The sequence below is a fragment of the Oncorhynchus kisutch genome, linkage group LG28 (genome assembly GCF_002021735.2).
Source record: "Oncorhynchus kisutch isolate 150728-3 linkage group LG28, Okis_V2, whole genome shotgun sequence".
Lineage (NCBI taxonomy): Eukaryota > Metazoa > Chordata > Actinopteri > Salmoniformes > Salmonidae > Oncorhynchus > Oncorhynchus kisutch.
This window is the reverse complement of record NC_034201.2, coordinates 17,260,630-17,274,728: the sequence shown is the minus strand read 5'-3', so window position 1 is coordinate 17,274,728 and position 14,099 is coordinate 17,260,630. Positions and strand designations below refer to the sequence as shown.

General features: G+C 42.7%; 2 protein-coding genes across 5 annotated transcripts; both read right to left on the bottom strand.

Moving 5' to 3' along the window:
• Positions 1-823: 823 nt before the first annotated feature.
• On the bottom strand, positions 824-5,362 carry LOC109875644 (rho-related GTP-binding protein RhoG). Of its 3 annotated transcripts, none has more exons than XM_020468038.2 (2): positions 5,208-5,362; positions 824-4,518 (listed from the first exon to the last, which is right to left on the bottom strand). In XM_020468038.2, the coding sequence occupies exons 1-2, from the start codon at positions 5,305-5,307 to the stop codon at positions 3,911-3,913; spliced, it is 708 nt and encodes a 235-aa protein (XP_020323627.1). In that variant the 5' UTR covers positions 5,308-5,362; the 3' UTR covers positions 824-3,910. The 3 variants fall into 3 exon arrangements, with proteins under 3 accessions (XP_020323627.1, XP_020323628.1, XP_020323630.1); XM_020468039.2 differs by having other exon boundaries at positions 5,129-5,359; XM_020468041.2 differs by lacking the exon at positions 5,208-5,362 and adding an exon at positions 4,879-5,025.
• A 20-nt stretch (positions 5,363-5,382) lies between these two features.
• On the bottom strand, positions 5,383-11,826 carry LOC116358118 (FH2 domain-containing protein 1). 2 transcript variants are annotated; one of them, XM_031807972.1, is made up of 12 exons: positions 11,595-11,826; positions 10,448-10,914; positions 10,191-10,252; positions 9,978-10,080; positions 9,779-9,864; positions 9,492-9,592; positions 9,284-9,354; positions 9,001-9,108; positions 8,811-8,881; positions 8,431-8,548; positions 7,912-8,076; positions 5,383-7,729 (listed from the first exon to the last, which is right to left on the bottom strand). In XM_031807972.1, the coding sequence occupies exons 1-12, from the start codon at positions 11,635-11,637 to the stop codon at positions 6,035-6,037; spliced, it is 3,090 nt and encodes a 1,029-aa protein (XP_031663832.1). In that variant the 5' UTR covers positions 11,638-11,826; the 3' UTR covers positions 5,383-6,034. The 2 variants fall into 2 exon arrangements, with proteins under 2 accessions (XP_031663832.1, XP_031663833.1); XM_031807973.1 differs by having other exon boundaries at positions 11,733-11,826.
• Between the last annotated feature and the right edge of the window lie 2,273 nt (positions 11,827-14,099).

Here is a 14,099-nt window from a genome sequence, read left to right as displayed (position 1 = left end):
CTTTAGTGCCTTGTTGCAAACAGGATGCATGTTTTGGAATATTTTTATTACGTACAGGCTTTATTCTTTTCACTCTGTCATTTAGGTTGGTATTGTGGATTAACTACAATGTTGTTTATCCATCCTCAGTTTTCTCCTATCACAGCCATTAAACTCTGTAACTATTTTAAAGTCACCATTGTCCCAATGGTGAAATCCCTGACTGGTTTCCTCCCTCTCCGGCAACTGAGTTAGGAAGTACGCCTGTATCTTTGTTGTGACTGGGTGTATTGAAACACAGTCAAAAGTGTACTTAATAACTTCACCATGCTCTAAAAGGATATTCAATGTCTGTTTTAAAAATGTAAAAAAATCTACCAATAGGTGCCCTTCTTTGCGAGGCATTGGAAAACCTCCCTGGTCTTTGTGGTTGAATCTGTGTTTGATATTTACCGCTCGACTGAGGGATTGTACAGAAAATTGTATGTGTGGGGTACAGAGATGAGGTAGTCATTCAAAAATCATGTTAAACAATACTATTGCACACAGAGTGAGTCTGTGCAACTTATTATGCAACTTAAGTAAATCTTGACTCCTGAACTAATTTAGGCTTGCCATAACAAAGGTGTAGAATACTTATTGACACAAGACATTTCACCTTTTCATTTTTTTTACAAATTTCAAAAAACATAATTCCACTTTGACATTATGGGGTATTGTGTGTAGGCCAGTGGCAATAAAAAAAAAATCAGGCTGTAACAAAACAAACTGTGGAAAAAGTCAAGGGGTGTGAATACTTTCTGAAGGCACTATATACAGAACAAAGATGAAATACACACAAATGTAAACTTTTGCATTTATTTAGTAATGCAAGTGGGTTTGGTTGCAGTTCAAATTACAACTCACAAATCAAGTTCCACAGTGCTTGAGTCAACCACACACTCCTTTGAGGCACTTCAATGCCAAGTCATTCCTTTCAGGTAGAGATTTCAGGTAGAGTTTTTGGTAGAGTTTTTGGCACTACCTAATGCTAGAATGTGCCTTTTCATTAAGTAAATCTGTACACTGATAGACCAACAGCAACCGATTCAAACGATGGCTGTATGCAGAAGGGCAAGTCTAGGTAATGCCAAATCTATGGTTTGGGTTCACTGTACCATACAGGACCGACCGAGCCTGTCAGTGATTTGTAAGTATAGGAGGACAATTTTTTTCTCTGTTTTATTACCAGGTGACGTTTCCTTGATGCAACTGCTCTGACACCGCATTAATAGATTGAAGAAATTGGTTGCACATTCTTTTACATTGCCTTTTATTAGTAAGCTTATATAATTAAAATTAAAATTAAAAAAATATTTTTTATTTCACCTTTATTTAACCAGGTAGGCTAGTTGAGAACAAGTTCTCATTTGCAACTGCGACCTGGCCAAGATAAAGCATGGGTAAACATCTTATCAAAGTAATTATTTGTAAAGGTAATGCATGTGATTCTTTGTAAAGGTACCTACACAACGTAAGGTAATCGTTTATCTGAAATATTTATTGTACAGTACACACATTGACTTATTGTAAAAAAGGATTGAATCAAAAATATATAAAGTTGAGTCTTTACACATAAAGGTAAAGACCATGACACTTGTATCTGGAATTAAATGGAATATAAAATGAATACCAAAATGTCTCTCTTGGATCATAAATACCACAACCAAGCCTATTTAGTCTGCAGTACAGAATGGAATTGAGCACCTAAGTAATAAGGGAATATGTAGGCCTACTTAAAAATACTTAATTGAACCATTATAACCTGTTATACAGGTCTCTGCCAACATAAAGGAAACACCAACATAAAATGTCTAAATAGGGCGTTGGGACACAATGTACCACCAGAACAGCATGGCATAGATTATACAAGTGTCTGGAAATCTATTGGACACCATTCTTACATGAGAAATTCCATAATTTGGTGTTTCGTTGATGGTGGTGGAAAATGCGGTCTCAGGCACCGCTCCAGTATCTCCCATGTGTTCAATTGGGTTGAGATCTGGTGACTGACACACACACACATCCTTTAAACCCCCATGCTCATTTGAGACCCCTCTTTCAAAGTAACAGATCTCTTCTAGCCATGGTTGCCAAAATAACAGGCAACTGGGCATTTTTACATATGGCCTTAAGCATGATGGGATGTTTATTGCTTAATAAACTCAGGAATAACACCTGTGTGGCAGAACCTGCTTTCAATATACTTTCATTCCTCATTTACTCAAGTGTTTCCTTTATTTTGGCAATTAGATGTACATTTCATAGCAGGTTTCTGGTTTTAAAAAACTATTACATTCCACCAGAACCAATCTGTTATCAGTCAGTGTTGGGGTAGAATTAATTCCATCTGTTTGAGAAGGCAAAGACTTCCACACAGAGGAAGCGCAACTTCAGTTCTCAAGTGCTAGACTCTGCAGGTTTCCACCACATGTATTGTCCAGTCAGCAAATTTCTATGAATTATACCTAAAATGCAATACTTCACACCACTAAATTGAATTTGGTCTGATGGGAAAAACCAGCTGACCCTGTGGCTCTTAATTACAGAAGCTGCACATCAACTCATTACAGATCCCATATGACATCAAAGGGACGAGGCAAACGACAGAAATATTCATACCAATAATACCACCAGACAATGAAAAAAATCCTGCTAGAGTAGTTTGGGTAAAAATGTAGGCCTATGCCTTCCACTCTCCAACAAGCATGTTCATGCAGCACAAGTAACTGTTAGGATTGCAGCTCCTGTTGCAGTATTAGCCATACATACTTGCCATTACACTTAGATAAGTTAACAGTTAGCCAGGAATAAGCAGCATTACTGCTGATATGTGGTACCTTCAACACGCGTTCCTCAATGAGGCCAGTAACACTAAACAACTTTTATGACATCCTAATGTGTAGCATTATTCAGCACCGATTTCAATGAGTTACAATAGAACATAGAATGTAGTTTACTTGTGGTTTCTGTTTGCCTTCAGATTAAAAATAAAGACTACCCATAAGCAGGTCAGCTGACAGAGTTAGACTTTGGGGGGTGGGGGGTGTTAATCACTAAACACTCAAATTATTGCTTCCTGACTTTTCCCACCAGCAATACAAAAATAACAATCTTTAGGGCATCTGTTTACTTAGCAGCTACCCAAATCTGTATTCACTCTGACACAATCAGGACTTTGTTTTGACAAAGCAGAATGGCAAGCTCATGGTTTTACAGAGTAAGAGAGTAACAGAGCAATAGGAGACAGACTGTTCTAATCAAAGTGTGCATGTGTTCAGGGTGACAGTGTCATACATACACCCGTGCTTGTCTCATACCAGCAAGGCTAGTTCGGCAGATATCCTGTGACCCTGGCTTATGAGCCACGTTAAAGGCAAACTCTCTTATTGACAATCCACACTACAACTATTACTGTAATGGCACAGAGGAATGAACATAATGTTTAACAGTGGCTACTGATTGACACAACATTCCTGTAAATCACATCAGATGAAAACAAGGGCAAAGTTCACAGAAAAAGATCAACACATTACAAGACTGGCCTGATAAAGGAGAAAAGCAAAGGTGTCAAATCAATTGTAATCTTCTTAAACATACAGCCAGTGAGGACAAGGCAGTAAGTTGCTGAGAAGGCACCATTGAAATCCCTCAGCATCGTCGCTGTAGTTTTGAATTCAGAGATACAAAAAAATCCATAGGAAGGCTGTTGGCATCAATTAAAACCACATCTTAGTGGAGAGGACCTCTTGACAAACAACCAATTAATATTGAAGCCAGGCAATGCTAACAAGTGGCGAGGGTTAGAACGTGGAAGGCATATTGGGAGCCAAAATGGCAGCGCCAATCGTTAAGTCTCTTCCCCCAGTCCCCCTACAGTCTAGGCACATAGTTATAACACAACACACTTCTTGACATTTTTCTTGGTTACGGGGTAGAGCACAGCTCGCACGGCCTCTTCAAACACCTCCCTCACACCGTCCTGCATCAGAGCTGAGCACTCCAGGTATTTGACGGCGCCGATCTGCTTGGCTAAGGCATTACCCTGCTGTTGGTTGGTGGGGGCCAGGCCGTGCTCCTTCAACTTCTTCACCGCCTCCACATCTCCACGCAGATCCTTCTTGGTGCCCACCAGCAGCACTGGAACTCCAGGACAGTGGTGGGATACCTCTGGGTGCCACTTGTGTCGTACGTTGGCATGAGAGGAGGGGCTGCCGATGGAGAAACAGATGATGAAGACATTGGTCTGGGGGTAGGAGAGGGTGCGCAGGCGGTCGTACTCCTCCTGGCCAGCCGTGTCCCACAGGTTGAGGCTGATGGCGCGGCCATCCACACTTATCTGGGCACTGTAGTTGTCGAACACAGTGGGGATGTACTCCTCCGGGAAGGCGTTTGTTGTGTAGGAGATTAGAAGGCAAGTCTTACCCACGGCACCATCGCCCACCACCACACACTTTATGGTCTGCATGCTTCCTTCATCCACACTGGCCACTAGGGTTCCTGAAACAAGGGGCAATATGAGAGAGCCACATGACCATAAAATGCTGATCATAAATGAGTAGTCATTGATTTGAGGAGAACACATGTTTTTGCAACACCTATTTTTTTATGTGGTCCTCAATGGAAAGAGGCAGACAGGGCTTACCAATACAAAGTCAAAACGAGAACATTAGAAATAAGACAGTTAAATACATTACACAAACTGGTAGCAAAACATTAGTTAGCTTCTTTTGCTTGTTAACAAACAAGCTAGCGAACTATTGCTCGTTAACTACAAAGGTTGCACTAACGTTAGTTACATAGCTAACTAAGTACACAAACATACTAGTATTATTGAATGAAAATAAAACGGTTATGTACAGGCAGTACAGCCCAGGGTTTTAGTTAGCTATCCGCCAGGAAAAACGTCGATAGAACCTTGAGCCAGCTAGCTAGTTAGCCACTTAGCACGCGCTTGTGTTTCCGTAGCTAGCTGTGAACTTTAGCTGACGTTAGTGCACGCTAGCCACCGCTACACGCGAACGCCAATTTCCTTTGTAAAATTGGCCGAGAACACAAATAACTTTTGGGAAATAATCTTTAACCAGGTTCAATGAAGAATATAACTCACAGTGTATTTAAAAGGGATGTTGAAATGTCCCATTGGCTAACTGAGCTGAAAGTCAGGTTATCTTGATATATTGCCCCACCGCTTCTTTGACTCGCGCCCTCATCCTCCTCCTCCACCTCCTCCTTCTTCTTCTTCTTCGTGTGGTTTCCCGGCAGACTCGACGCTTGGTATTGCTGCATCTCAGTTTGGAAAGTGCATTGCACATTTGTTCACAAAAAACAATAATGGGGGCACCCTCCTTTCGTTGTAGCAGGTATTTCATCCGGGGATTCTTGCCCAAATAGTATTTTATTCTGGTTGTTGTAGTCGCTAGCTGCTACAATTACAGTAGTGGAGAAGTGAGTTGGTCACACTTATTTAACAAAAGCCACACAATTTAAACACAACTAAGATCACTGTTTTTATTGTTTTGTGTATAGTTGGGACACAAATGTAAATACACTCTCAATGCATCTTCAATGATGCAGTCACCTCCAAGCACCCCACCACTCCATCTCTCATTTGAAATATGGAGAACTTCAATACTCATCAAAGTGGGTCTTATTCCTGACCAGATCCTTCTCTGTTGATCCCCTCTTCACCCATTCCCTCTCTATCACTCCATATTCAAGTATCTTGTTGAATAACCCTAAGTACAACTTTCTGTATACCACCATATCCATACCTTATTTTTCCTTTCCTTTGCCTACTTTCGTTATTCCACGTTATTGAGTTATTTTATTACCTACCTTATAACATTTATCACACTTTCAGTACAAAGTAATTTCTAAAAAGATGCCTGATTACCTAGCTAAAGCCAATGAGGTGTGATATCAAAAATAAAGGTACTATTCTTGATTCCCTATTGGCATCTCTCCATATCAGATCTGAGGTTTTTTATGTATGTCTAGGTGGGTGTGGGCAGACTCACTTCCACATGGATAGTGGAATTGGGAGCTTTGACCTGGGGCCAGGCAGCTTTATAACTGTGGTCTTTGAGACTGCAGACTGGCTGCTCCTGTCCTTATTCACAGCCGCAGCGGCCATGAGGGCACAGCGTATGACCTTGGCACTGGTGGTCACCGAGGCCTGAAGGGCACGGCGAGGCAGAGAGGTATGAAAGTCAGGGTGCAGGGGCAGCTGCTTGGACACACACAGAGCTGACTCCATCACTGGCTCCACTTTGACTTCCTTCTCTTTCCCCTTTAGCTTAGTTTTCATCTGCACCTTCTCCTTCGCCATCTTCCTCTCCTTCTCTTTCTCCTTGACCTTCTCCCTCTCTTTCACTCTTTTCTTCTCCTTCTCACTTTCCCTCTCCTTTCTCACTCCCTCCCTCTCCCTCTCTCTTTCACTCTCCAGCTCTCTTTCCTTCTTTATCTTCTCTCTCTCCTTCTCATTTGGTTTGGCTTTTTCTAGTAGTCGACGAAGAGGATGCTTTTTTTTGGTCTGCTCATTCAGAGATTGCATTTTTTCCCTAACAATCCCTTCCGGTCTGACCTCAGAATGATCTCTGGAGGTGATTGGAGTTGGGGAACGCACTGAGTTCCTGAGAGGGAGACGTGAGGACCATGTGGAGGCTGCCTCTGACCTGCCTTGCATTTTGGGAATGGCCGAGGCTGTGGGAGTGGGGATGGCAGAGGCAGTAGAGGAAAGGGTGGAAGTGGGGCTTGTGGAGGGTGTGGAAGCCCTACTCCTGGGTATAGTTCTCTGCAGCCCAGAAGCTGGTGTGCGCACCTTTTTGTTCTGCACGTTGTCCCCCTGGACCTGGGGTGCTGCCGCTTTGTGGACCTGGGCTGCTGCCGCTTTGTGGACCTGGGGTGCTGCCGCTTTGTGGACCTGGGGTGCTTCCGCTTTGTGGACCTGGGGTGATGCCGCTCTGAACTGTTTGTCCCTCAACCGTAAGAAGCAGTGGGATCCTTCCGTGGGCTCCTCCCAGGGCTGTGTTGGGCTCAGGTTCTTATAGGAGCATAGGCCAGTCACAAGAGTGTGACACACTACTGTGTCTCCCATGCATGAATACAGACGCTCCCATTCCCCAGGCTTCTGTGACTGTCCCTTGGTGGTGGGTTGGGCAGAGGCTGTGTCATGCTGTTTCTCTGGGTCAGACATTTCTTGTAGACTGCACTGCTGGTTCACCACTTTGGATGCTACATGCTTCAGCAGATCGGCACTCTCCAGAGGTGACTGTGGGCTGTCCACTGGAGGGGTGGTCTCCTTGGCAGGCTTGGCTGACATACTGTTTGTGGGGTTAGAGGGGGGAGCAGACACAGTCTGCTGATGCTTTGTCTTGGGTGGGGGTGGTGAGTGAGCAAGGGTTGGTGGTGGTGTGTCACATGATTCAGTAGTATCATCATCATTGATGTTCTCCAGTAAGTTGTGTAAGGTTGGGCTCATGGCACGTAGTCGGCTGTCTGGGCTTCGCACGTTGTGGCGGCTCTGCCAGGTGTGGTAGAGGCTCCTCTCCAGAGTGCTCTCCAGGTCTTCTTGCTGGGTGTCCCTGAGTCCCACCTCCAGGGCTGAACAGGTGGCTATGGAGCGACGTCTCACTGTCCCATCCCGGTCCCTCTCCAGCCTCTCTCTCTCTGCTCGCTTCTGTTCCTGAAGCTCCCTCTTTGCATTCTCCTGAAACAAAATCAGAAGAGTTATCAAATTAAAATGAACAGAATCATTTAGGGCAAATAAAAGTGCATCAATGGAGGTCTTGCCAACCAGCACACATTATTGTAGCAAACAAATATTAATTCATATCAATGGGAGAAATGAAAACATGGTTGAACACCAACAGATGCTACTTAGGTGCTGACCTCTACAGCTTTCTGAAAGCGAATGTTGAAGGAGTAAAAGATGCTGCAGGCCTCCTCCAGCTTGAACGTGACATCATCCTCACAGAAGAAGTCCAACAGGTCCTGTTGGGCCTGCAATAGAGCCTCCACCTCCACCTCTGCCTCCTCCAGCCTCCCCTCAGCACTCTGACAACAGACCACAACAAAAGTCTTGCAAACCACCTTTCACAACTTATGATTGTTAGTCCAAATTACCATAAAAGTACTTTCAAATGACTTGCAATGGTAAGGTCCTTTATGAAACATTTAAGGGGCAGTCTTGTGGTCTTATTTTGACATATTATTAATTATTTTATAGCAGGAGTGTCAAACTCATTCCATGCAGGGCCTAGTGTCTGCATGTTTTTGGTTTATCCTTTTAATTACGACCTAGACAACCAGGTGAGGGGAGTTATTTACTAATTAGTGACCTTAATTCATCAATCAAGTACAAGGGAGGAGCAAAAACCCACAGACACGTATTTTACAGGAAGCACTTACCTGGAGGAAGTATTTGATTTGCTGTTGGAGAACAGGTTCCGTCTGAATTCTCCTCTCTAGTCCAGTTAGTCTGCTGCACAGCTGAGACAGATCCCCTTGCACCACATCCACAGACAGTCTGATGGGTGAGAGAGAACAGTAAGGTGAGATTAGTCTGATTTAAAGGGACCTAACATTGTTATTAACAATGGACTGAATTAATGAATGAATGGACGAATGACTCAATCAATCAATCAACATCATTGAGTACTTGGGTAAACCCCCAAAACATGCAAAAACAAAATTGTATATAATGCTGCTTCTTTTCTTTTTCAAGCATGTGAGAACTATGTCAGCAACTTGTCATGAAGCACTCATAACATCCTAAGTGTGTCACTGACCGGGAGGCGAGACCCACATGGCTCAACTTGAGGGGAAAGGACAGCAGGGTTGGGTCTTTCCTAACGGCTTCCTGAGAGAGGACAGACATATTGTATTATTTTCTTTCTGTGAGACCCAAGTAGGACTAGTAGTAGGAGTGTTGGAAAAAGTATTTAACATCCATTTGTGAAATATTGATCAGACTTTTACCATGGCCACATAATGCAGCAGGTTCATGCCTGGTTTGTTGGCTTTGGTGTCAGCTAGCTTGAGCAGAGAGGCGATGCGGAACCCAGCAGCATTGCCTGCGTAACCTCCCTGTTGTTGAAGGTCAGAAGGTGTGACAAGATCAGATAACTTATTCATACACAGATAACTTACTCATGCACTCAACACATTTGGATTTTTTTTTTGAATATTGGTTGTCAATAAATCAACCAATCAGCCTGTCTGGCTGCACTGGCTGTCTAGGTGCCAGGTGACTGCGACTCACGGCATTCATGTAATTTCCTGCCCTCAGGACCAGCCGTAGGATGGAGTGCAACTCTGGGCAGCTCAAAAGCTCTAAGAAATAGAGATAGATGGGATAGTAATTTATAGTATGTCACTAAGATAAATCAACATAAAAGTCGAAGAAATCTCACAAAAAAAGTTCAGGGATCTGGGAAAAACACATTTCAATCACTCTGCTGTTTTCTCACCTGTGGCTGCAGACACCAAGCAGCGTGCTGACACACACAGAGAAGATAAGGCTGGGTCAAACTCCTGCTGCAGGATCATGGCATCCAGACGCAAGCGATAACTGACCAAGAAAAATAACAGGAGAGTATCGGAAAACCCACATTTTAAACAGCTTAAATGAGAGAAAATGGCGACAAGTTGAGGGGATGCAAAAGACAAGAAGAGAAATTAGATAAGGAGGATTCGATAGTATTGTCTTTTGGTAGGAGAAAGGTGATGACTAAACACCAACAATATGTTTAATCACCTGGGCACCTCCACTAGTAGGAGCATGAAGAGGTCAGGGTCTTCAAGATGGCTACGCTCTCCCCGGTATGCCCTCAGACGCCTCTCCTACAGAACAGGACACATGAGTTAGTACACTGTAGGACGGAAAAACAATGAAGATATAAAGACCACTAAATAGAGCCAGATGATATGGAGAGACAGACCGAACTCCACAGTACCTCCTCAGTCTCAGGCAGCATTTTGCACAGTTCACTGAGCATCTCACTCCCATAGTGCTGCCCATTACCCTGCCTGATGTCCTCCACTATCTCCCTGACTGCACTGTGAAGACATGAGTTATAATGAGTTGCCACGGATGACATTAAACATTTATCTGATAGTGACATTATTATGAAAACCTGATTAAAGTGGGCTTAAAATATCTCTCCCACCTCTTGAACTGCCGGAGGAAAATTCCCACATTCATACTGCGCTTCCCGTCCAGAAGTGATACCTACAGGGTTAGACAGAAACAGAAAATACCAGTCAGAACAACAATCAACATACAGCGACACCCCAATCATTCTCTAAGGAAACAACTCACAGTATGGTAATAGCACCAACCTGGAATACACTTTTCATTACAATTAAGACTAATAGACATTATGCCTAAAACTGTGCATTTACATATGGAAACCAGTCCACTGACCTTTTCCGGTGCATTGTGTAGAGGGGAGCCAATGGGTCTGAGGCAATGCCGTAAACTGCCATCCTTCTTGGGGGGCCGAGACCTCTTCGGTTGTCCAAACAGCTCGTCCAACGAGCTCAGGTCGAAGTGGAACTCATCTGGACTGTTCCAGACACTCTGACGGCCCTCTACCTTCTCCTTCGGAATGAGGTCCCAGTTCAGGTTGCGTAACTTGGACCGTTGCAGGACATCCCGACTGTTCTGGAGGCCACCGGGCAGTGGAGGAGGTGGGGGTGGTGGGGAGATGGCAGGGGGAGGTGGGGGAGACATGGTTGGGTGTGGTGTGTGAGACATGTTTGGAGGAGGTGGAGAGGACATGGATGTGGGGGGAGAGAGTGATGTCAGCTCAGACAGGTGATCCATGTAGGTCACTTCTATTCTAGGGTCACAAGAGTTAGGCAGTGGAGCTTCATTGAAGGGCCAGAGATCTGTATGGAAGTTAGAACAAGAATGTAGTTAGTGGAGATGTTGTTGTTGCCAGCCCAACTGTCTATAAAATGGAGAGAGGAGTTACATAGAATAATAATGGTATACTATGCCATAATTACAACATTACAACTTTCAAACTAGCTACTCAATCATCTGTAAAATGTTGAGACAATAAACATATAAAAGCTTAAATATCTCCTTGAAATTACTACATTTGTCAGTGACACACTTTGCAGGATGAATATAATTGTAGGAAACATAACAGTCCCATTTTTCAACATTTTCCTCTTGCAAGCAACTCTCGCCACAAGAGCATTCTCAAATAACACGTTTATGAGCCAAAGCATATTAGCTAGCCCAAACGGCCGGCAGATGAAGCGATGACAAACGACTGAAATTAATAATAGTGCAATCTGCCGGCCGGTTGGGCTACATATTAGCCTACTATTTGAATAACAGTGCAAATGGAAACTTTTCAGACTGGTTGTCACGAATTATATCGCAAGAATAAAATAGCCTATCATGCTAAAAATACATGTCATGCTAATATATTCTCATAACACTCACCATAACAAATACATTGTCACTATATCTCTAAGCACCTGATATCATTCCCCCATTTCATTAACCGACATTATTGAATATATAGCCTAATTTGTAATATAGCAATTCAATTTACATTTTTTGGGGCTGCCGTTCAGTGTTGCCTCCAGCGATGTCATTCCACTATATACTTTGATGTGTACTACTTTTAGAAGTGCTCGTTTCTAGACCAATAATACATATCTCCATCGTAAACATATTTACATTCACATACGTGCGCAGATATGCGGTGTTGCTCCAGGAAAGCTTAAACATTTTCGGACTGTCCACGCGCCAGAACCAGACGCACTGACGTAAATGAGGCTACCCCTTCCCATCACTGAGTATGACACACCGCTGAGCTTGGAGTTCTTCTTATCTTCTAAACCAAATCAACTTCTGACAATTGCACTATCTTGAACCTCTCAAAGTTTAAATCAATCACCCGAGTAGCAGTAAAACACTTTAACGTAAATATATTCTTGCCTGTGCAGTCGCCAAAGGAGAAGGAATCGGATATGGATAGGCACTGGGCAGTATATCTTATAACACAAATACATTGCTCATAATATTAATGGTATTTCCGATATTAAGCACCTGTTATATAAATGTTATGAGGCAATGAGCAGTGGATTCCTTCAAGTGGCCTGATACTGTGTAGTAGACCATTGAAATGGAGCTGACCTAAGATAGCTTTCATGACAGCCCAGTGAGCAAAATTACAATTGTCATCTTTTCCAGAGTCTGATAAAGTATTTTAAAGCGTTGAAAATACATATTTTTTGGTCATTGTTTCTATGGCCGAATTTCAACAGTACATGAATTCACTTGTTTCTGCAAAAAACATTATATCACCTTCCAAAAATGGAAAATGCAGCCAACTGAAGATTGCAGTGTGTAACATTTATGATTACTCCCATCTGTCACATGCCATTATGTTAGCTTTTCCAAAAGCTTTAAACTGGCAGTGATCATGTTCAACAGAAAAAAACAATAGAACACTTCAACTATAATAACATTCTCAGTAACAATTACAGACACGTTTTTCTTGCTTTGACTGTGATACATGTGACTCTACCTACATGTACATATTGCCTCAATTACCTCGACTAACCTGTGCACATTGACTCTGTACCGTTGTATATAGCCTCACTACTTTATTTTACTGCTGCTCTTTGACTATTTGTTATTTGTTATTTTTTACTAATCTATTTATTACCTATCACTTATTTTTCTTGAAACTGCATTGTTGGTTAAGGGCTTGTAAGTTAGCATTTCACTGTAATGTGACAAATAAAATGTGATTTGATTTGATGTGGTTTAGCACTGACTGTCATTTGCTCTGGATAACAGCATCTGCTAAATGACCAAAATGTCATTTTAAAAATGAACACTTGCTAGGCAAGTAAAGTACTATAGAGTACAGTAGGGTACAGTACAGTACAATACAGAGCATTATACTGTACCCCACTCTACTGTATTGAACTATACTCTACTTGTCTTTACTATACTTAACTGTACTGTACTATGCTGTGCTCTACTGTACTGTGCTGTCCAAACTTCGACCAAATCTGAACCAATCATAGCCGTTTTTTGGGGGACCAAATGAAGGCCCGTCCGGACCAAATCTGAACCAAACATAGACGTCTATGTTTTGGCAAAAAAAAGGCCGGTCTGGACGGTACCGAATCATGTCTGGACCGGACGTCTGTGGACGCTGAAATGAAGGCCGGGCTGGACTGGACAAGAAAATGACTCTGTGGACGTCATGTTTGAAATCTATGTACTGGACTGATTTCTCACTGTGAAAGTGTTCTAGACATAATACACAGCTTCCCACTCCCTGACTTCCTTCTAGCCAGATATTTACAAAAGCAAAATAAGAAAGCTCCATGATTGAAATCTCCTTCCATACCTCAGACCCCCTCCTTTCACATAGCCAGAGTAAACCAGCTCAGGAAGCAACCCTCTTAATTCAAATACTTAGGCATTAGCACTCCTGGCACAGAATTCAAGGAAATGACTCTGTGCTGTATAATAGAAACAAGGGCAGGGCTAAACAATCTCCAGGAGACATGACTTTATAACCCAGAGCCTGCTGAGATCTGGGATCTACGCTGTGTTGTGAAGGGGGACTGATGGAGGGGTTTTATTGTGCCCAAATGGGGCGTGCCCACATGGCACAGTTTTGATTAGTCAATACTCTGTAACCCCTTATTATTTAGGTTCCTGGGAACATCCCAGTAACTTATCATGGCAGGGAAAGAAATGAGGAAAGAGAGCTTTTTTGAAAACATGAAATACACTAAATAATATAAACATTCGGTACAGAGAAACTTTCATCTTGATTAAAGGATGTAATTTCTGGAATGATCTCTGACCTAATTGCCCCATTTGTTTTGTACAGGGACAAGACTGGTTTCTAAAAGTACTTAAAGTCCATAAAAGATATAGAACACATTCTTCCCAAATACCCCCTCAATGACCAAGAGACAAACAGGAGACTGGGATAAATAGATAGTCTCTCCTGGCCTTTGCTCCCTGCCTTCTCCAAAGCATTCTCTGTAGGATAAGTCATGTGTTATGCATGTGACAATGCATC